This window comes from Ptychodera flava, chromosome 21 (genome assembly GCF_041260155.1).
Source record: "Ptychodera flava strain L36383 chromosome 21, AS_Pfla_20210202, whole genome shotgun sequence".
NCBI classification, from domain to species: Eukaryota; Metazoa; Hemichordata; class Enteropneusta; family Ptychoderidae; genus Ptychodera; species Ptychodera flava.
The window spans coordinates 5,065,178-5,088,467 of NC_091948.1; the positions used below are offsets into that span (position 1 = coordinate 5,065,178).

At 36.5% G+C, this 23,290-nt stretch overlaps 2 protein-coding genes across 2 annotated transcripts in view; one reads left to right on the plus strand and one right to left on the minus strand.

Annotated features, from left to right (window-relative positions):
• LOC139121182 (small ribosomal subunit protein mS29-like) overlaps positions 1–23,290 on the minus strand; it is an 84,090-nt gene that overhangs the window by 21,474 nt on the left and 39,326 nt on the right. Inside the window, exons 3-4 of the mRNA XM_070685869.1 lie at positions 17,853–17,972; positions 189–290 (exon numbers count right to left, since the gene is read on the minus strand). Of these exons, the coding sequence (XP_070541970.1) occupies positions 189–290; positions 17,853–17,972 (222 nt within the window). The remainder of the gene's footprint in view (positions 1–188; positions 291–17,852; positions 17,973–23,290) is intronic.
• On the plus strand, positions 21,044–23,156 carry LOC139121185 (complement C1q subcomponent subunit B-like). The gene is made up of 3 exons (XM_070685873.1): positions 21,044–21,184; positions 21,890–22,098; positions 22,319–23,156. Exons 2-3 carry the CDS (start codon positions 21,903–21,905, stop codon positions 23,014–23,016), a joined length of 894 nt encoding a protein of 297 aa, XP_070541974.1. The 5' UTR covers positions 21,044–21,184; positions 21,890–21,902; the 3' UTR covers positions 23,017–23,156.

A 23,290-nucleotide genomic window follows, 5' to 3' on the forward strand; every position in this document is an offset into this window, starting at 1 on the left:
AAAATTCATAAAAACTGACAAAATGTTGCAGTAAATTTTGGTGGGGAAAAATTACTGTGCAGCACTCAAAGGGTTAAGATGGAGGAAACGGAGGTGGCCTTCATAGTGCAATGTGAATCTAAGTATACAGAACCCTAGGGGATGGTGGCTGAATACTAAATAGTTTTATCATTAGCGGCATTCCTCACCTGTTTAACAAATCTCTTTCTGAAGCCGACAGGAAACAGGGATTGAACTTCATTTTCAGGGATTGTGTAAAACTGGGCTTCATGTTGTAATGAGTGCCTGACCTGGAAAAAAGGCATTGAATAAAAAAATTGTGAGAATAAGACAAAATAAAGCACAAAATAAATAAACAAACATTCAGTAGTTTCATAATCACTGTTTACTCAAAGACGCATTGTTGGCATACCATCAGAGCTGAATTTCCAAAGATTACGAGGAAAATCTTAAAATTCTTTGAACAGAAGGAGTACGTCACAAGCTTACCTTTCACAGCGAAAGTAGATGTACAGAAAGGGGCACAGTCCATATAATGTATATGGAATTTTAAAACCCTATACAACAACCATTCTCAAGAAAAAATTGAAATCTCCCCATTAGAATTTTTTCCCACCCCTTCAAAATGAAGTCTGACAGCCATTTTAATCCCTATATAATTGGTATTGAAGTTGGAATTCCAGTGCCTTTGGTATTTCAAAACAATAAATCTTGAAATGAATGTTGACTCTTTATGTGATTGACAGGTATAGATCAAATGGTCTTGTGGTTAAAGAAGGAGAGAGGCTGAAGATTACCCAAGGTAATATGTGCATCAAAAGTGAAAGACTTAAACTTTTGCTCAAACTTTCCAAAATGACAAGTTAAGCTGTTCTTTTACAAAATAAAAAAATCAGGGGGTCATCATACAAATTTTGGTACTAGAGAAACAAGTTACCTAACATTTACAGATATTTGAAATTCAAAATGGCCGTCATCTTTGTGTTAACTCTATGGGAAAAACAACACTTTCTATTTTCGAAAAACAAAGTTGGTGAAAATTTTTCTCACTCCAAGAGCTTTAAATGAGCCCAAACAAGTGGTAAAACAGAAAAAAATGAAAAAATTTGAGATTCTGAATGCTTGTCCCTGAGGCACATTCTACCTTAAGGTAAAATGTGCCTTTAAAAAGTGAAAGACTTAAACTTTTGTTCAAACTTTTGTCAATGAAACTTTCAAGCATTCTTACCAATGCAAGCATAAAAATCAGGGGTCATAGTGTAAAATTTGATACTACTGACACAAATTTCCTAAGATTTCCCGATATTTGAAATTCAAAATGGCCACTATCCCTGTGTAAACTCTATGGAGGAAAAATAAAATTTTTGATTTTAAAAAACTAAGATGATGAAAATTTTTCTTTCATCAAGAGCTTTTTTAGCCCTCACAAGTGGTAGATAGATATAAGAGAATTGCTAAAATTTGAAAGCTGGAATTTCTGTCACCGAGGCACATTCTACCGCAACAGAAATATATGCATACCTGCTTTGATAGATGCTGAAATGGACAGTAGAAGGTGTACTTTCAACTTTAAATTAAAACTTGAGTGGAAAGCATTAGGGATATAATATTCCAACGTACTGGCAGTGAGACCTGTGATTATTGTAAACATGGAGACGTGGTACCTGTCACTCTGGGATTTTGAACCCTGGGACTGATTAACTGTTACACAGTACCGGTAATCTGCATTTTGCTGTGATGTGATGGGGCTATATGCGGAGCAGGCTGGAGGGATGTTTTGAGAGACTGCATCCTGGATTTAGGCCAACCACAAAATACTCATGACAATCACTCGTCCAGGGTTGGACATTGTAAAAAGCTGCTAAACTCCATATACCAGTAAATCATCAGCAAACAGAATCTGTCATGTTTCAAAACGTGTTTCTATTTGGTTTCAATTTTCAATCCTTCAATTATACTGTTTTCTATACTGTTCTGACTGCACTACGATGACAAAAGTAAGTTGTGCAATGGAACTGGCATAAAGTCACAGGGTGCAGAACGTGACACATTGTCATGTGATAGTTAAAAAACTGCCCGTGGGTGCAATGGACAATGGGTAGCAAATATGTGACAGTAATCTTTTGATGCATGAGGTGACCATAAGATCTAGCGAACAGAAATTAATCAGTAAGTTTGTACACATTATATTTCACAGGTAAGTAGAACAATGTTCTAGCTGTTTCATAAGTGAACAGCACTCTTTGAAAGCTTGTGATAGAATTAAATATGAGTATATGGATCCTTTTCATAACAGTTTGTTTCCTATACACCTGTTTTTGATTCCACTATCTAATTTTAGATTATTGACCCCTCGAAAAAGCAGTCACGTAACATGTTTCCACATAAACCACAGCTGATAGTGTAATACTCAAAGCACTTTTCAACAAATTGATGGTGACTCACAAATTGCATATAGGTGGACTTGCGTTCGTTTTCAAACAACAAAAATATTTCGAAAGCCAAACACATCATTCAGTAGCAGACAGTAATCTATGGAGATCGAGTCAAACTTTGAGAAGTCATTCCAGTGGAGGATAATTTTCTGGGGTTCAGGCAATCAACAGCTGATGGGAAAAATTAGGGTTTGACCTGATTTTTCCACAGGTGTCACTGTTATCAGGAATATTCAGTGACAGCTGATGTGGATTACCCGCAGTGGTAGTCTAGGATTGTCTCATTTTGGACATGGGAGATAGAGCTTGGAATCAGCAGGAATTTGAAAGATGAATACTAGTATATACATTATCCCTCTTATTAAAATGCTTTTTCTTATCTACTTTTCCAAAATTTAACACTGACACAGTTCATGTAAGATGTGTTTGTCATGCTAAATGTATACAGTTCAGAGTTTTGTATTGCTGCTTGGTTAATGGATGATTTGGGGGCTGTGTGTATCTTCAAAGTGCAAGCTATGGCAAATGATCTAAAATATGCTGAGATACTCTGCACCTCCTGTACTTTTGGGCAAAAAAAGGTTGACGGGAATTTAATAATGCCAATGTGGTTGTTTACCCTTCATCTACAGTTTTTTTGTCCAAGCAGTTGTATTCAACCGCCTGTATGGTTTCATATGTACAGTATTTTTTCAATATCAGAAAAGGTTGAAGGTAGTTTGTGCCTTGAAAATAAAAGCCTAGACTTGAACTTTTGCTCACATTTTCCTCAAGTAAATTTTCAACCATTCTCTTTCAAAATTATAAATGCAAATCAGGGTCAATGTGCAAATTTTGGTACAAGAGAAACAAATTAACAATATCTAATGATATTTAAAATACAAAATGGCTGAAATTCTTGTGTTACGTGTATGGAGAAAATAAAATTCCTGATTTTCACAAAACAAAGCAGGTAAAACCTTTATTTACCCTATAAGTGTCAAAATGAGCCCCCACCAGAGGTAAGTCAAAAGAATATTGTAAAAGTTTTAGATTCAGATTATCTGTCTCTGATACACATTCTACCTTCATCCTGGTGTCCAAATGATGGCACAATGGATCATTGCATCAGGGTTACACATGACATGACATGTCAAAAATTGGTGTGAAACATTTTGAGTTTCTTGAAAGATACCATGTGGTTCGAAATCACCAGCCTCAACAGAATTCTTTGCATACTAGTACCGCTAATAAAAACTGCATAAATTGCGTGAGACAGATGTAAATTATTCAGTTCCCGTTTACGGTTATTGCTATGAACTTTTCACAACTGGTGAGTAATTTGGCAAAAACCGAAATGTGGTGATGAAGTGGCCGGACGTACTGATTGGTGTAAGCTATGTTACTTGCACATATTAGTAATGTACCAATCATGGTCTATGATTCAAACCAAATGATGAATTTAAAGGTGCTCAAACTACTGTACTGAAGTGCCAGGAGGAAAGAAGGCAGGAAATACCATTCACATAAAAGTTCAAGTTGGAAGAAAAGGACATTGATTCTCTTTGATGTTTGTACTCTTTTCAGCCGGGTAATTGTCAGTCCAGAGTATAATGACTTGATCTATTGCCCAGCACTGTTGACCTGAATTGATACTGCTATTTGATGTGTATATAAACATGTATATGAAGATAGAGTGCCACAGGGGACAGATATTGGGACTCTCAAATTCTTACAATTCTTTTCTGATCCACCACTTGTGGGGACTCATTTCAAAGCTCTTGGAGTGAGAAACATTTTCACTTAGTTTTTCAAAAAATTCAAAATATATATTTTCCCCATAGAGTTAACACAAGGACAACGGCAATTTTGAATTTCAAATAATTTGGATACTGTCAGATAATTTGCTTCTCTAGTAACAAACTTTGCATGATGACCAATGGTTTTTATTCTTGATTTGGTAAGAGTATGGTTGACAGTTTTATTGAGGAAAGTTTGAGCAAAGGTTTAAGTCTGTTACTTTCGATGCGCGTACTACCTTAAACACATTTCAACAATGAACTTGGACAGATCATGTACAACAAAAGTAAATGTTAGGAACACACGTGTCAGTTTGTACTAAAGACCAGTAAACTAGGGAGTTTGGGGAAAAAGAATAGTTTGGGTACATAGCTGAAGGCTCCCGGGAAAACACTTTTAGTTCTCATACATAAGTGTATGCCTCTTATTACCATATCAGACATTTTCAAACACAGACCACGGGCACTCTGTTGTTCTGAATTGATAGTCTGAATAAACTAAGCAGCTTATATGTAAATACGAACTTTGATGATAAGTGTGCAAGAAATTTATAACAGAATGCCGTTCAGATTGAAATGCCGACTTAGCTACAAAACCAGATCAAGGTTGGACGTGTCTACGTGAACGTCACAAGCGACCACATCGACCGCATTCTTTCGATGCTAAACGCTGCGGCAGAACGACGCACGCATATATACGCGTCCTATATGTACACTTGCGCGACCTGCGCTGCGTCGTTTCACATAATGATATATATACACAAGGGTATGCAAATCATTTCTGGACGACATTATTTATCGATGAAATGAGTCAAATTCCGTCGCAAAAACGACGTATGAAATTTGAAATGGTACACTCAGTGTGACAGTTTTCGGACGACCTCAGTTTTCGGACATTTAGTGATATGCTGTTAGTTACACTCACTTCGCTCCGTATCGATAGCATTTTACAGGTCATGTGACCTCATATTAGGTCAGGTGGCACTGTTGTCCCGTTTTCGATAGTTTTTTTGGTAGAAGCTATTGAGTTCGCTACGAGCGGCGGTAACAAATTGTCGTCTGACACCGCGTCAGTGATACTGTCAACATCTGCCGTCAGGTCAAAGTAACTGAAATTTTGACTAAAGTCCTGATTTAGCATTGAATTTTGAATGTGGGGGAGAATAATGATGTTGAAAATATTCTTTCCATTGTTCGCTACGATTGCATGTAGTTTTAACGAAAACTGCGCAGTTGTTTCGAGAAAAAAAGTACATTTAATGAATGTAAGAAGTGTACAAGTTGTGGGACAGAAAACATTTAGCATAATCGTGTGAACGTAGTAAGTGACTTACCGCGTAAAAACTTGACAGGTAAATAATTCCATACGATGAAAATACTCGCTATTTTTATTAAATAATGCCTGTGTTATTCTAATACAAACAAAATATGCAATGGAAACAATTATAAGTAATACTCACTGAACAATCTTACCAAAGTTAGCCACACCGTACGATACAAGGTGCCGAAAGCAACACACACAGACAGCCCATGTGCGGTAAAGTAAGCACCACACACGTCAAAATACGGTTGAGTCGTCCATGGATTAAACATAACTAATTATCATGAAATATTCTTATATACAGCTTTCTAAACACATTGACATTAAAAATCGGTGGTTTGAAGTATCAAATTATCAATACTTAGCTCCTAATCACATTCCAAACACGACGTCCGATTTCTGGGATTGCAGTCCGATTACTACGCCATCGACATGGGGTCAAAACTTTGGCAACTTTGACCCCGAAATATCACTCCTGTCGTGTCAACTGAGTTTGAGGATAACCAGAATAAAGTTTCGAAAGGTATGGTAATAAGATTTTGTATTGCTGGTCATTTACGAAACGACTTTGGGCGAAATTTACTACCCTGTCCGAAAACTGTCACACTGAGTGTATCGTAGCACACATCAAGTTATGAAAATGACAGACATGCAGTAGATATTCGAAATATGACCGAGAATAAATGCATCGCTAATCCTGACTATGTGCGTTACAAATTGCCGTTATCCGGTAGCGACTTTGGATGTTCGAACGTCGCAAAATACGCTAATAAAGCAAATGCCGTTCTGTGTTTTCGTCATGCGCAAAAGAAAGGACATATTTTTTATTTCTCTTCGTAGTAAAAACCTTCCAATATAATATTCCAAAGAAGAACATTTATTTTTTCTTCAGTTTTAGTGAATGCCTTTCAATAGAACCCGAAAGATTATTTCAAATGTGCATTTCTTTTTACTCAGTCTGTTCTGGTCGTACGGAGCCTGAACAAGCCTGGCAGGTCAAGGGTTACATTTTCACATTTTTTCTTTGTTTTCATTCTGTATTTTACTTTCTATCGTCAGTGAGTTACATTTTAAAAATAAAAAAATTTGTTTACCTTTTGCGGACGTTTTAGAGGGTAATAGTATCTGTCCCCCCTGTCCCCCCTTTTTTGTAACGCACATCGTCAGGTTCCATGTTCATATGAGCATACCCTTGTATATATATACATTTCTGAGGCCGGGACAGCAGACGACAGTTCAAAGGCGGTCGCGTGCATAGCTGTCGTCGTGTGCACGTTCCATTCCAGCCACCGCGCTCATGTACACGACAGTCATAGCAACGTACCATCGTCATTCTACATGCTTCATGATCGCGGTAAATACGCGCTGGTAAGAACTCTGCCGTGCATGCTGCGGTGCTGAGTGACCGGGTACGCGGTTGAGAGAAAGAATAATCAATTGGGTGAACCTGCAGAATGCGACTGTTTCTTTTGTATTAATAATACCTCATTTTTGTTGAGGCTTTTATTTTTTTTAAATCACGATGTAAGTTCTCCAGCGGCAAACGGAAACTAAAATACGAAATCATGTTTACACGCATATACACCATCATTTAAGAACAACAGAATGCCCGTGCACAGACAGACACATACAACATGTTGCATGGTTTTAACATAATCCTAATAAAACTAACAAGGCCAATGTACATCCGGGATACAAAGTTAACAAGTTGGGAGTGGGACTTGATGAGACTTGGGCTTCTTTGCAGAATATGAATTAACTGCCTTCTGTTAAAATATCTTAAGGTCAAAAAGAAATAATCATCGGGACTACTGTCTCTAATGGACAAATCAAACTTCAATTTTACAATGCTATCTCGTATTAGAAAGCAAACTTGCCACAAAGAATACTAATGAACTATTAACAACTGAGAATGTCTGCCTATGTACTGTCATTTTGATAGAAATGTAAATAAAAAAAATCAGGTAAAGTACCAATATTGATAAAGATGAAACCCCAGATTGACATGTTTCAGAGTTAAATGGAGTCTGTTTTTTTATTTTTTCTTGATGTCCAATTTACTACCATGAATAAAGAGCATCCTTTCACCCCTGTACATCAATATACAGGTCCATGCCAGTCTATTACTACACAATGACAGGGTGCATCCAAATTGCATCGAGGAAAAAAGGCTGTTGAACTTGGCACTTTTAATTTGCGTTTGTGACATACTTTACAATGGCAGATATCATCTGACCAAAATTCACTGAAACTCTGATTGGATGCTTTTGAAAATGCTTGCCATCTCCTGTTATATGGAAAAACAATCATCCCCCAGTGACATTATCTGAACGATCAGACTGCTAAATATCAAAATTCCCACACCACGCTCCTGATCCCCAGTTTTTTCACTGTTCTGGTTATTTTCCCCTCTTGAGATTAAGGACTTTACAAAGGCCTACAACTCGCCCTCAGCAAGAGTAATTGGCAATTACAAAAGTCATTAGGAAGTTCTTCTGAGCAACCTACAGACATAAACAAGGAAGACGAGATTTATGGCAGTAAGTTGGAGAATTTCCAAGTTGCAACAGGGACCCATTTATTTACAAAGTTAAAAATTTATTACCTAATAAATACCCTGTCCTTCTGCTGTCCAGGGAGTTTACAAGTGTATGAATGGGCATGCTCCTTGTTCTGTGTTCCTATCTATGCTGCTGTAACTGCCGACCTAGACTCTCTCTTTTCTCAACTTGAGAAAAGAATCGAATAAACAAAAGCAGCCCAGCTTCCTGTTTAATTGATTTATTTTGTGTTCTGTGTCATGAATTTATGTGGAGAATACATACCAAAAACCCAGACGTCTAGAATTATTTGGTTGACAGCCAGCATCCTGATTGGAATGAGGCTGGAAGGACATTGGTTTATGAGGTAACAAAAAATTAAGAGCACTGAACAAGACACTAGACACCTAGGAAAAAATCAATATCTCAGAGTGTTATGCATTGATTAGCAATTTGGCTTGAAAACTTGCCAAGGTTAAGTCGTTTGTAGGCAATAATCTGTATTCATTGTCGATTGTCTTCATCTCAACAAACTTGATGCACTTTAACTTGTTATGAATGCAGTTAAACAAGCAAAACAAGCAAAAGAAACAAAGTTAAACAAATTAATTGTCATTGCTACATCTTGCAAGGCCATTCTAATCTATTTCCTGCCATTGCAGCTAGATGTCAATATGTTTCAGCGTTTTACTTCTCATATGGTGTTCACCCATCTTATGGTTTTAAATTTCATTAATCAATGTCTTGCCATTGCAATCTCAGATAGTCAAAGTAGCGTTCTCATTCAATCTTCGCCATGGACAACAGTTGCGATTGTGTTGGAAGTAAATGGCAATTGTGTAGCAATTAAAAGACTTTTAATTTCGATGCAGCAATTTGATTGGCTGATTTCATCCATAACAAATGTTGATATGATTTTGCTTAATTAACTTGATTTACAGACATAAGATTGACTGATATCAATGAAAAGTTAAATATGGAAAGACATCAAACTTTCAATAAGGGGCTTGCCAAATACGGTAGTTAAAATTGTTTACATCAAATTGGCTACGAAGAATTCAAATCTTAAAGCAACTGAGGCAAGCTATCTGCCAAAAGTTGAATATATCATTCTCGATACTGATAAAACCCTTGAATGTCTCCTGTCCTTTGATAGTAGCTCACAGACTATCAACTTGGTTCCGTGCATGTTACTGCCCACATATAAATACAGGAAGCACGAGTTTACATTTTCTATTGCACTCATGTTTGATAAAATATGTGTGTTCCATTGTAGCACTTCCCTATAACCTCCATGCTTTCTGCTCAAATATCATCTTGGGGTAGTATTTGACTAGCTGCCAGTTCCTGCAACTTTAAACCCTTTTCCTGCCGGACAGTATCACTTACTTATCTGGCGAGTCAGGAAAAAGCAGAATTGGGTCAAAACCAGACTAATATTTTTACCCATTTGTCTGTTATCACAGCTTTAGTCTGCAAAAATCATGTTTACAGCCTATGTTTCCAGGCGCCTTCAAAAGTTTATGTAAAAATCTAACATATGGGACATGCTATGCTTTACTACGACTAGTTTTACGCTTGACCTGATGTTGACACTGATGAACTTGGCAGGCTAAAGGCTAATGAAGTAAATTTAATGGGTTTATGATGAAACAATGTCATTGGCCGATTCTAAGCAACTTAGAAGCCTCGCCCGTTAATTTTTGGCTTTCCTCTCGCCCTTGCCCATAAATAAACGTTAATGGTCAGCGTGTCGCCCGTTATTTCTATAATTTTAGACCAATGAATATATTCTATATTAACAATTTAAGGTAAAGAGTGGCAGCTATTTTTTTCTATATAAAAAGAATTTCCATGTCAACAGGTGAGGTACGGTACATAGAACTGTCCTGCTACACACCAGATACCATTGGGCACATCAAGCAGCCTTTCATGTTTGATGAAGTTTTATACTTCAACGTTATAAAGGACTTCATTGGAAACCAGCACAGGAAAACACTTACAATCTCAACCCTAAATTAAAATATCCCCGTTCCCCCGGAGTCCTGCAAATTTTGTGTCTGGTACAGTGTAGATGGAGTACTGCAGCTATCTGGTTAGTTGTGAGGTGGTAAGTATAGTTAATGAACACCTATCACTCATGACATATAAACTTCAACAAACACAATACATACATGTATCTCTACATTCATCACAATACATAAATAACAGTGCTGATATTTTGCTGTGAACATCACCTGGACATAGTGATGTGGGCATATTGGATATTTTATTATGACTCATCATTTGACGAGACACTCAAACAATGCTCATTGATACACTTTGTTTGAGATGAATACATTTCACAGGTGATTTCTTGCACATCGGTTGAAAAGAGCCCACGCATCTCTTTGAAATATACCATACATGTACATTACAAATAGCCCCTATACCGGTACATATACACACATTTTGAATGAACTCTTGCTCTCAGAGACCTTGAATCTTAGCGCAAGCCTTTAGACAGTCACTGATAGTACTGAATGATACCTTCTGTACGGTCATCGAAAGACTGTCTGTCACTATGTGTCTTCTGAATTGAAAAAGAAAGGCATTTGTACTCTTTGTATGGAACTGAGAATGTGGAATGTGGTAACCAAATGCAAAACAGCTCCTGATAAATTGCATTAGCAGTTAAGAAGGTGACGGCTTGAAATACCAAGACTTTTCATCTGACTTAACTTTTCAGACTTTCAATGACAGGGGGATCATGATCTTTCAATGTTTACAAAACCACATAATACATTTTCTTTTTCACCAAATCGTAGATGAGAATGGCAAGTATGCCTCTCCAAAAGATGTGAAAAGTATACCTGTAATTTTAAGTGTGAAGAATACGGTACAAGCCTTGTCATTATAATCCTAAAAAAACCAAAGTAGCCCGTATGAAAAAAGAATCTATAGAATTCTAGAGAGTTCTATAGCTTATAGATTATTCTAAAGATATATAAAGATGTTCTATAGAATTTATAATGTTTTGGCACCATTTTCTATGGAATTCCATGGAGTATAGCTTATAGATATTCAAAAGATATCTACAGATGTTCTATAGAAGTTTATAGAGTTTTGGCACAAGAATTCTACAGAAAATATGATTCAATATAATTCTGTAGAAGTCCATAGAATATTTTCAAGTCGTAAGGTACCGGTATACTGGTACAAATACAAAAATCTCACGGAAATGGCATTGTTTGAGAGTATGGCCAGAAAACTAGGTATTTAAAATTACTTCAAAAATGTCCTATTCTCCATCCATGTGGAATAATGCAAGAATTGGTGTTGATTTGCTGTGTACAATAAGCAGGCATGACACTTGTAAACCCTATCCGTGTCCAGCTTAGTACCAATAGGTCACTTCAGCAAGAAATCACTGGTACACATGTATAGATTCTCAGAGTATATACTCTAAACACTTGGCTGTACATAGATGGTAAGGGGTGATGCCAGGAGGACAATTTCTTCCAAAGAGCTAGTTCTCCCTTCACTCCAATACAAAATATTAACCCTTGAATACTACTCAGTGTGCAAACACAGATATCAGAAAGGGAGTGGCATCGTGTTGATATTTCGACTCCAACAAAGACAAACCGAAGAAGAACCACAGCCATCATTACTAATACAAAGACAATGCTGTTTGGTAATCTTTCCCACAATGCAGCTGGATCAATACACAAATCGTACCAGTGCTAAACATTCTGAAGCGGGAAAACTCAACATATTTTCTCGGTTTGAGAAAAAAAAAGAAAAGAAAGGGAACTTGCAATGACTTAATCAAGGAAGGATTATCTGTTTAGCAATGTACAAAACCCCTCCCGCTTCATTACCTCACAGTGCGGAAACACACACACAGACACGCACATAAAGAGAAAAGAAAAGGAGAAGATGTTGTCCATACATATTCATGAACAACCCACAGATACGCATCTAGAATAATCATTTAGCGGACAAAAATACCACCGGCCCAATTAGAGAGGATCTTCCCAAACCAGAATGAACAAGATCCTAAAAGAGGCACTTCCTCTATAGACGGTCAATACTAAATACCTGAATAGAGTGTCGTCAAACGTCTCATGTTGTTTTTCATTACTATTTGCAAAAAGGAAAAGCTCTCTATATCCCTAAGAAAGTGGCCTTCATTGGTGTTCTCATTGAAATACTGTTAACTTGATGAATAATAACAAAGCAGGACACAGCAGAGTCCCCTCTTGGGAAGGTATAATCTCCGTGTAGATTTGTATACACTGTTGCGGTGGTTTTCTGAGAAACAATTTCGTGGCTGTCTACCTTTTCACAATTGAATCTGAAGCGGCCTTGTCGGTAAGAGTCTGTCCAGACAAACTACTCCTCGTTTTCTGAATGGCTGTATGCTTACTGATTAAGCTGGCCATGCCTTTCGAACAGGATTTCAACTTTTATTCACATCGTTTGGGTGGTCAACTTGAAACATTATCTGTCCAACTTTGCCACAAATACTAGACTGCAAGTTTTGCTATTGTGTGCTTATCAGCAGATCTGTCACCTTCTATATATGGAAAACTGAGATGACCAATTGCGCAGATGGCACTACAGTACATCAGTCTTCTCAATTTGATGCCTGGATATATATCTTTATTTTGCAGCAAAAATCAAGAAAACACGGCTGATCCATCCACAGCTCAATGGAGACAGACACACAGTGAGCAACTGCTGAGAAAGCTTCCATGGAAAAAAAAATCAATCAATACCAACTGCGGCACTGCACGGCTGTAGCCAGAATTGCCAACAGACCAATTTGTAATCAGCAGGGTTGGCAGTGAAATTGTAATGAGAAACAACACCTTTTGGCTATTAAGCACAGACATGTTGTATAACAACCTGATGAAATTCCACATGCAGAACATCCAAGGTAAATCCTGAGGGACTAATTAACAGGGGTCAATTTCTACTTGTTGAGTGTGATTGACTTGTCAGCTACAGGGAAAGGAAAAACAAGCTGTGAGGTGTCAATGTAGAATGTGTCGAAAAACAGAAAGGGCAAATGTTGCGCTTGCAACATTTTCTGAGAAAAACATAAAGGTTGAAGAGAAAATAAATTCACTGGGTGAAATTTGCTTACAATAATGATAGAAATATCAAATTTGTGTCAACAGTATTCATGATCATAAATTTATCAATGATATAGTTTGTACTACAATTGCATGAATTTGGCATGAATACCAATCCTCATTTAGCATTCAAGTGCAGTAGGATACTTTTGTAGATACACAATGATAAAAATATACATTTTTTATCAACAGTATTCATAATACTAAATTCATTAATTTTTTTTACACTCTTGCTATGACTAATAACACCTTACATGTATGTCCCTGTGAATATGTGAGGAAATTGGAAGATATCCTGTTATCAGTAAATTATGAAGAGACGAAACTCACACGATCTTTGAGTGACATTGCAGGAAGTATTGTGGCTGCCAGTCATGGCACCTACCTCTCTCTGTGAAGACATTCAGGGTAGTAAGCAGCCACCAGTAGTATAAATTTGTGTGATTGATAAATAATTGTACTTATAACTAAATAACACTCTTTAGTTCGTGACACTTATATGGTTACAACTTAATACAATAGTGACAGAAAAACTTCAGAAATACATTAGAATGCATATCAAATACATTCTAAAAAGTAAAATTTAGTGAAAAAATGTCACTCAATAACAGCCACATTTGCCTATAAGATATTATAGATGATAAACAGCTTTCAAAAATAAAATATTGAGGGGATCAAGTCTGACTCTTGCTATATCTTTCTCCTTCAACATATATGATGCACGTTGTGGGAATTATACCCATCACACATAATCATCCAATCAGAGAATCTCTTTCACAGCTTGTTGAAAAGTAACCGCCCAATCAGGCAATCTCTTTCAAGGCAGTTGAGAGGCAGCAAATGTTATGGGAATATTTATAATAATGAAGTCATTGCATACATATTATTACATAGGTAGGGCAAAGCTGTGAAGTCCAGTGGTAACAATTTAACAGATGCCTGTTACAGTCCTGGAATGAGAATTCCTCCATAACTGTGATTCCTCTGTGTACTGTTGACATGATAACCTGATTTTGATTTAAGTGTCGAAAACAGTTAGATGATAGTTACAGTTTCTATCATATCTTTGTAAGTGTCTGACAGGAAACAGTTTTCCATCAAGTGGTCCTGAGCAAAACCATGGGAAATTTAAAACTTACATGTAAAGTTCTCAGCACAAAGTCAATTAAGATATCACAAAAATGTATTCATGTTGGAATTAAAATTATGTGTACACACAGGAGCAATTTTTTCTATTCTTTGATTTTGTTTTCATGTAACTCAAATTTATTAACAAACTCCAACTTTTCAAAGGATACATGAAGGTCTACTGAATGTTGTCTGTGCTGGCTTGCAGATAATTTTTATCATCGAAATCTAAGGTTTATTTAAATTTTTCTGACAAAAAAAAGATTTGATCTGACTTGACAACACTGGAAACTAGAGTGAGGATTGGTGGACAAAGATGCAGTCTGCATTAATCACTGGTAACGGGTTATAAACAGCTACCCCCCTCCTCGGAGACCTATCTACTTACATGTAGCATACAAAGATCCCCTAGCTTTTAAACCGGCAGTCATAAAATCCCTATTTGTTCTCACATCAGAGCTTGTTGGCACTGACTACTAATATATACATGTTGTCAGCACTTTGTTCTCCTTTTAAAGTCACTTCCTTAACCGTTTCACCCCCACTTCCCTGTATACAGGTCCAACTTTACCATAGAAAACAATGGATTTGGGACAAACCATGGTGGTGAAAGGGTTAAATCAGTTTAATGAAAAAGATAGCTAAGAACAAAGTTGCCCCTTTACATGTCACTTGTGCCACCCTTGAGGAACAAACTTCAGCTTATGGTAGTGGCAAAACTGTCTTTCAATATTGTTTTCACAGCCATTTGTTGAGTTGTCAAGCAACCATCACTTCACTCAAGGCATGCAAGCATTAACTCATAGTCATGGTCAAGTTGTTGTTAGTCTATTAAGTACATGCTGATTCAAATAAATGGATTTCTTTGAATGTTTACACATACACATACTTTGCTGCAAGCTGCAATCTGGCTATCATGTCCCTGTTTCTTTTATTGAGAACAAAATATTATAGGAAGTATCTCAAATTTATAAATAAATGAACTGTGATCTCAAAAATATTTCTGCTGCATTTGACACAAATTGGCACATCTGAAAAGACAGGCGACTTATGCTTTTGATTATTTCAAATTTTCACTTTTTATGTCTGAAGGGAGACAAGAGCCACAAAGAGTTGCCTATTCAAGTATTAGAAATACTGTATGTAAAACCCTACAAATGCTGACCACAAGGACGAACGACAAAACATCCCGAGGGGAGAAAGAGCCTGCAGTATAATTACATGCAATTCAAATGGACCAGCAAATTGCTTTTTGACAATGTCTTTTTACAACAATTATAGATCAATTAGCATGACAGATTGCGATCTGCCTTTCTATATCCTTATTTGCATAATAAAAGAGGAACTGTCTGCCATGAGGGGAAGGGAAAAAAATGTTTTAATGAGTGAAAGTGTTTTGTGATGATAATTGAAAGAGTACTAGTATTTAACAGACCTTGTGACCTTGTATCAGCTTGAACCATCACCAGATATCATCATAAAATGCAACAGGGGGTATTTTTGGGCATGTGTTTAAATTATAGTTGGACAAAACCTGTGTCATCAAAACCAAATGCCATGTGACATGAATCTATGTTTTCAGTATCACCTGATACTTTGTTGTGGTCATCAGATATCAGGAAGCAGGATGTACATATCAGTAATCAACCCATCCTTTTGAAAACGATGAGATCATACCACACTTTTTGGTGGTGAAGGGGACTCAGTTGTAGTAGTTTTTCATGTATTTATTTTCCTGTAATTGTTGTTCAATCTTTCACCCTTTCACCACAATGGTTTGGCCCAAACCCATTGTCATCAATGGTGATTGTTGACCTGTTTGGAGCTAGCCTAGATTCTAGTTCGTCCGCTTGCCTCCGTACCTCCAATGTCGGAGGTACGGAGGCAAGTGGACGAACTAGAATCTAGGCTAGTTTGGAGCTGAACAGATTAAGGTTCTTGCTCTTGTAAAAAATCATGTTGAAATGCTGATTGTTCAACTTGTTGACACATTCTCTGTATGTATAATAGCCAATGGTATAGTCAACAGTGAAATTTTAGTTCAGACTGTTGTCCGAATGCAGATTATAAACAATGCATTCAGCTAGAGTTTGTGGAGGTAGTACCTTGTATTTCAATGTACTTTGGAATCAAGAATAATAAAGCAGAGTTCATTTTAAAAAAATAAAAAAAATAGATGTACACTACAGCTGTAACTTATTATACATATATGGTAAAAATTGATGGAAAATTGAAATCAAAACTTGAAGGTTACTCAGAGTTTCACGCTACAACATAACGCTCTGCTTAGCATATAGAGCACTGCAATTTCCTACGAGGACATCTGTGTGTGTGTGTGTGTGTGTGTGTGTGTGTGTGTGTGTGTGTGTGTGTGTATATATATATATATATATATATATATATATAATATATATAAACACTTCAGAACCACAGCACCTACCATCTCAATTGTCTGAAAATATCATTTTGCTTCTATTTTGATGTTTCTGAATGAAATATTTCATGCGTGCCCTACAAAACCTGCAATGTAGTTTTACTTTGCCTGAAAAAGATTTTGAAAACTTACCCCCTTATACTACCCAGGTTCTGTTAGAAAGACTGACCATGCAGTAAAGATACTTAGTTAGTTCATATGTATTAAGATCAGTAACGCAGATTGTGATAAAAAAATGGAAGCTGCATGTCATTGCATTGACACAGCTTTTTCGTTTTGTTGTCAACATTTCATTACCAGGATGTCCTGATTGTGATATTTTCACTCATTTCACAATCAAGTGTTATTAAAACAAAAAGGTAGCTACATACCTTTTAGACACTTTCAGATTTTTATTTTTTTCTCAATTGAACACGTCCCAAACCCCAATAAAGTATACATTTTCTGGAAGCCCTGATATAGAGCTATCCGACCAAGCACAGTACACGGTCATTATTTGCATAAGAGTCACGTGACAAGCGTTTTGCTGAAGCTTCAAAAAAACGGTTTTTCCCGCCTTATGCAAACACGCTGCAAGATTTCCGGTTAGAATTTCTTCATTGACAAGCCTTGACAATATCCTTCAAAACCGTGTCTGCGATTTTTTCCTGGAGGCTCCATTCAAATTATATGGCGTGATAATTAAAATTCCTTGAAAAGCACCTTCATCTAACACCTTTAAGAGCGCATTAAAAAAAACAAAGGCATGTAAAGAAAATCCCAGACACGTTTTTGAAGGATATTGTCAAGGCTTGTCAATGAAGAAATTCCAACCGGAAATCTTGCAGCGTGTTTGCATAAGGCGGGAAAAACCGGTTTTTTGAAGCTTCAGCAAAACGCTTGTCACGTGACTCTTATGCAAATAATGACCGTGTACTGTGCTTGGTCGGATAGCTCTATATCAGGGCTTGCAGAAAATGTATACTCTATTGGGGTTTGGGACGTGTTCAATTGAGAAAAAAATAAAAATCTGAAAGTGTCTAAAAGGTATGTAGCTACCTTAAAACAAAAAAGTTCCTCATTGGGTAACGTAACATATTTTTTACCAACTTACTGGATTACTTTCACTGGTTCTAAACGCTGCTCTGGGCAAGGCAGCTCCTGAGTCGGCTGTTTCTTCTTGCGGAACACTGAGATGACGTCCTGTGTGAAGCTTCATGCAGAACGCACAACTCTAGATGGAAACATAGAATACAGGGTAGGAGAGTTGTGAGAGGTACGGTGTATGCATCTTAGTCTATCCCCACCTTTCCTAGGGTCATTTCACACCATTGTCAACAATTTAATTATACAGTAAGGCCTGTCTAAACAGAACCCTACAGGGAATGAGAAAATTGTTCGGTTTGGAGAGGTGTTCAGTTTATAGAGGTCCTTTTAATATAGGGTTCTAGTGGAATTGGACTTGGAATAGGGTTCACATTAGCATTAATAATATCCCACACTTCTATAACTTCTGAATTCTCCCCATGTACTGTAAGAAACATTTCAACAGTCCTACTTATATCATGAAATACATGAATGTAGTACATTGTTTCTCTTCTGAATCCACCAAGCAATTTAAGAAACTGAGCAGGAAGATTTTGACAACAAATCAAGTCCTTCAAATGTACTGTCTTTCAACAAACAACTTTGCATTGAATCTGTACAGAAAGAGGCATGTTCAAGTTGAAACATTCAGTTTGAGAAACTGAGTTTTCAGGTTTTTATACTGCAATTCAAGGCAGAAATTGTGCACATTTGAGTATGCAAATTTCATTATCATTTGGATGAAAACTTACTACCGGTAGTCCTCTGTAAGGGCTTACAGACTTAACCCTTTGAGTGCTGTATTTTTTCCCACTAAAATTTTATTGCAACATTTTATCAATTTTTATGAACTTTTCTGTAATTTTTCCGATAATTTTGGACCAAATGAACACAATATTTCATCAGCAACAGTTTTTTATCAAAATTTTGGCAAAAATCTGACAAAATTGACTGAGATTTATTTTACAAGGGCGACAAAAATTGAATTTGGTGCTCAAACTCAAAGGGTTAATTTTAGAGCTCTTGAATGAACAATATGGAACAGGCTATTTCAACGTCACACAAAATTTGAATCAAATCAGTAATATGTCACAATTATCAATAACTATAAGTTATGATAAGTTCACTGCATATGAAAATAAGCAAGATTATTCACATGAAACTACCAAGATGTGGATCAAAGTTGGCTGACAGTGGCATATGTGATACAGATTGCTATCAGTTCAAACCATATAGTTATATTTCTTTCACTCAGATTAAAATATAGTGAAACCTGTCAATTAAGGACACCTTCGGGAATGGAAAAAGTGTCCTTAAAAACAGGTGTCCTTGATAGACAGGTGAAATTCTTTAAAAATGTGACTTTTGGGTTTGATAAATCTATCCTTAACAGAGAGATGCCCTGATTAGAGAAGTGTCTGTAAGTACAGGTTTCACTGTATACAGTGTTTCTTGTTAAGGGCGGTAAGCAGCAAGTAAATCATTCCCCAAATTTCCTAAACCTTAGCAAAAAACACAGATCTATGATCAACATGCAGCAACTTCTATTTTCAATGCAACAGAAAAAGGATTGCTTTGTTTATGATGAATGAATATTTGACTTTTCAAACAAAATGTCATGACAAGAAAAATGTGGGAAGATAAAAAATTTCAGTATGTCTCATGACTGTGTTGATATACCAGTTGGTACACGTCCATGACATCAGATCTTATGTTATACTTAACCCATTGAGTCCTGTAATTTTTTCCCACCAAATTTAAGTGCAACATTTTGCCAATTTTTATGAAGTTTTCTGTAATTTTTTTTGATAATTTTGGACCAAATGGATATAAAATTTCATTGGCTACAAATTTATCAAACTTTTGGCAAAATCTGAAAAAATTGACAGTGGTATATTTTGTAAAGGCGACAAAAATTACCTTTGGTGGTCAAAGGGTTAAAGCCCCATTGGCTGTATATCAAATTCAGGTGCTCAACATGTAGCCATATTTGAGTTTCAACTTAACAATTATTTAATTGTTACAATCTAAGCTTTGTGCTCATAATCAATGCTTGAAAAACGTTCTTTGGTCACACTTTTATATAAACTGCATTTGATATCAAAATTGCAAAAAAGATAATGGGGCTTTAAAATTGTAAAATCTTTCTATCTTTCAATCTTTCTATTTCTGTAGACACACCATATGTTTTGGAGACAAGCATGCAGTGAAAAGGTCTAGGAAAAAGTGCAATCAAACTATGCAGCCACTCAGTCTAGAAGAATAAGTAGAGGTGTAATAGTACATACTGTGCACAGTCAAAGGCAGACGCAACTGGCTTCCATAAAGGCAAGCCTACCGGTATACTATAAAACTTTATCCAGGACACAAAAAGTTGCTGCCATTGCTGTCCTAGCTATTCTTTGCTTGCACTCCTGACAGCCTCCGGCCAGCTTCATTACAATATTTCTTTGATAAATTTAGCTGTGAGGAATTTTGTACAACGTAAACAATGTAAACATTCAGATAAATAAAAAAGTTCAATATTTGCATTGGACGGCAAAATACAATATCATTTGAGACAGCTCTCATGAATTGAAGAACTACAATATACCTTTGGGAAAGTTGACGCTCTAAATGCAGCATTATGGGTAGCCTTGCAAAACCCAGATCAACATTCTATCACCATGATGTGACAAAGTCAACCAACTAGAGTACCTGAAAATCATCGACAACTCAATCATGGAAAATGTTATAGCACTATGAATTGAAATTTCCAATAGATTCTTAAATACATGGTTCAGTGATGATGGAAAATCTTAAAATTGATATCTGACACTTTAAGAACGGAGAATATCGACGTCACTTGAGAAAACACTGGTAATACTTTAAACAATATTACACAAAATATATTACACAGATGTGAAGATGAGATAATAAAGCAAGATTGTTTCACTAAATGTCCTTGAAATGCTGAAAATACAGTTTTTGATCTCCAAAATTGGGGGGAAACCTGAACAAAAAGAGTGAACAACACTATCTGAGTTTTGATAGTATATATTATGGTACATAAAACGTGGTGGGGGTCGGGCACATAAAACGTGGTGGGGGTCGGGCATAATAATGCGAACCAAAAACTGTGTAAAAGGGGACTGAGCCTGGTGTAAATAGTTTCATTCCTGGAAATTTTGTCAACAAGTGACATACACAGCTTGAAAAATCTCTAAATATGGGCAAAATCTGAACCACAAGCTCTGGAGGAAAACATCATCAGAATTTGCATACTTGCATAAAAGGGTTGCAGATTGAGCAGCTACAATGAGAACTGGGTAGAGTTTCCAGTCTGAGCGTCAAGTTGAGGAACTGATCCAACTTTCCACGGTAAGTCTATGTATACTTTTTCTTTGGGCCAAAAATACCTCTCTCAGGAAATAACGGGTAGTCTACTGCCACATTGATGCACTTCCGTAACAGAGAAACTCATTTTGAAGTTTGGCTGCATAAATCATCGTCTCGAAGAAAAAGATTTCAATGTTGGTGAAAAGAGAAAACACAGGGATCTGTTGAATTCAGCACATAGTCAGTGCTAGAGTGCAATTCATATTAATTTTCTTATATGTGTCATGATATCGTGTAAGGTTTCCAACTGAAATATCAACTTTTACTGCTACAGGAGAAATTTATTTTATAGTATATCAGTATATTCTTATATACAGTACTACTGCAGGTCTATCAGGAAAATATAACATTTTTATTTTTGTAGTCATAATATTATAATTTTACACAAAGATTTTAATTTGATTGTTTTGTAGCAAGTGTAATGAGTCATTCTGGGATATTTCCAGAGGAAAAGTGATTTCAAGCAAATGTCATTTATGACCTTATTGCACTGACACAATTTTGTTCCTTAATGGATGTTAAAACATACATTTAAATAATATTTCCTCTAAAACTGACAGTAACAACAGTTGCACATTGAGAATACATATGATGCTCGCTAGAATGAATTTAATTCACTTGTCTTTCTGAGAATGTATTAGTAATTGAACCAAAATGAATAGTTTTTCTGTATTTTGACACTCAAAGGACACCAACCACCATGGCCATGCTTAACCTGAAGTTCATCTTGCTACAATGTTGCATCTTTGTTACTGTGTATCAACCTTCATCATGTTTGGGTGATATGCAAAGTGAACACACAGATACTGGGACACCTCAAGGCCATGATGTTCCCACAATGCACTCTGAAACACAACCATGTACAAACTCTATCAATGGCATCCCAGGAATTCCAGGTAAGTATTAAACCTAATAACCAGTTGCAATGTCAGACTTAACATGTCCACTGAAATTCTTTGAATATTGTTTGCTGCAGACAATACTGATTAACACTGTAGATAAAACTCCTACACTGCACTTTAAGTTGATATATTTCAACTCTGTTTGAATTATACATTCAATGATAAACTTTTGATACCAGAATTTTTTAAACAGCTGTATCTTTATTTTTCCAAGGAATTCCTGGCAGTCCTGGACCAATAGGCACTCCTGGTTTGAAGGGTCAAAATGGTGAGAAAGGAAGTCCAGGTTCAAAGGGAGATAAAGGTGACTATGGAGCAAATGGTCAGATGGGTCAGAAAGGAGTCCAGGGCAAGCCTGGTCCAAAAGGAGTACAAGGTGACCTTGGACAGAAGGGAAGTACTGGTCAAAGTGGACCAACTGGACCTAAAGGGCAGCAAGGACCACCAGGACAGCAAGGTCAGAAGGGAGACAAAGGTCAAGCCGGAGAAATACAACATCCAAGTAGAATGGCATTTTCAGTTGTAAGAACATCATCTCTCGGCCCTGTGTCATCTCACACTACTGTTATCTACGACAAGGTTTATTCAAATGTAGGCAATGGTTACAGTTCATCCACTGGTAAATTCACATGCTCTGTCAGTGGCATTTATTTCTTTATGATATCCGGTATGAGAATACACAGTCATTCTCATTTCATGTATATTTGTTTGATGAAAAATAATGAGAAATTGCCATGTGTTTATGTGCACAATTCTGGACAACGGCATTACGGTGCAGCTTCAAACAGTGTCATCATAGATTTGGAGGCAGGGGATGAAGTGTGGGTAAGACTTGGCTATGGCCATGCTTTGTACAGTGACAGTAATGAGTATGCATCTTTTACAGGGTATCTGCTCCATGAAAATTCTTAAGGACAATAATTTGATTTTACAGTTTATCACAACATATCAATAAAATTGCATCTAAGTTTTTGTAGATAAAATATAGAGGTACATCTTTCTATTTTTCATTCTTGCTCATTCACCAAAGGTTAACTTATCCCAATGAAAATTGAGAGAGAAAATAAAATTTCCATTTGGTCATTTCAATGATTCTATAAAAGCTCTGAATTAAGGTATTTTACCTATGATATCTCACTGAGATTCAACAAATGCAGTTTGTTTTTCTATCAGACTCTGCAAATTT

What these genes read in the sequence shown, in the direction of transcription:
- LOC139121185 (XM_070685873.1), top strand. Translation starts at nt 21,903, where the DNA reads ATGGCCATGCTTAACCTGAAGTTCATCTTGCTACAATGTTGCATCTTT. An exon ending in TGGCATCCCAGGAATTCCAG is followed by an intron (nt 22,099 to 22,318) that starts GTAAGTATTAAA and finishes TATTTTTCCAAG; the next exon opens with GAATTCCTGGCAGTCCTGGA.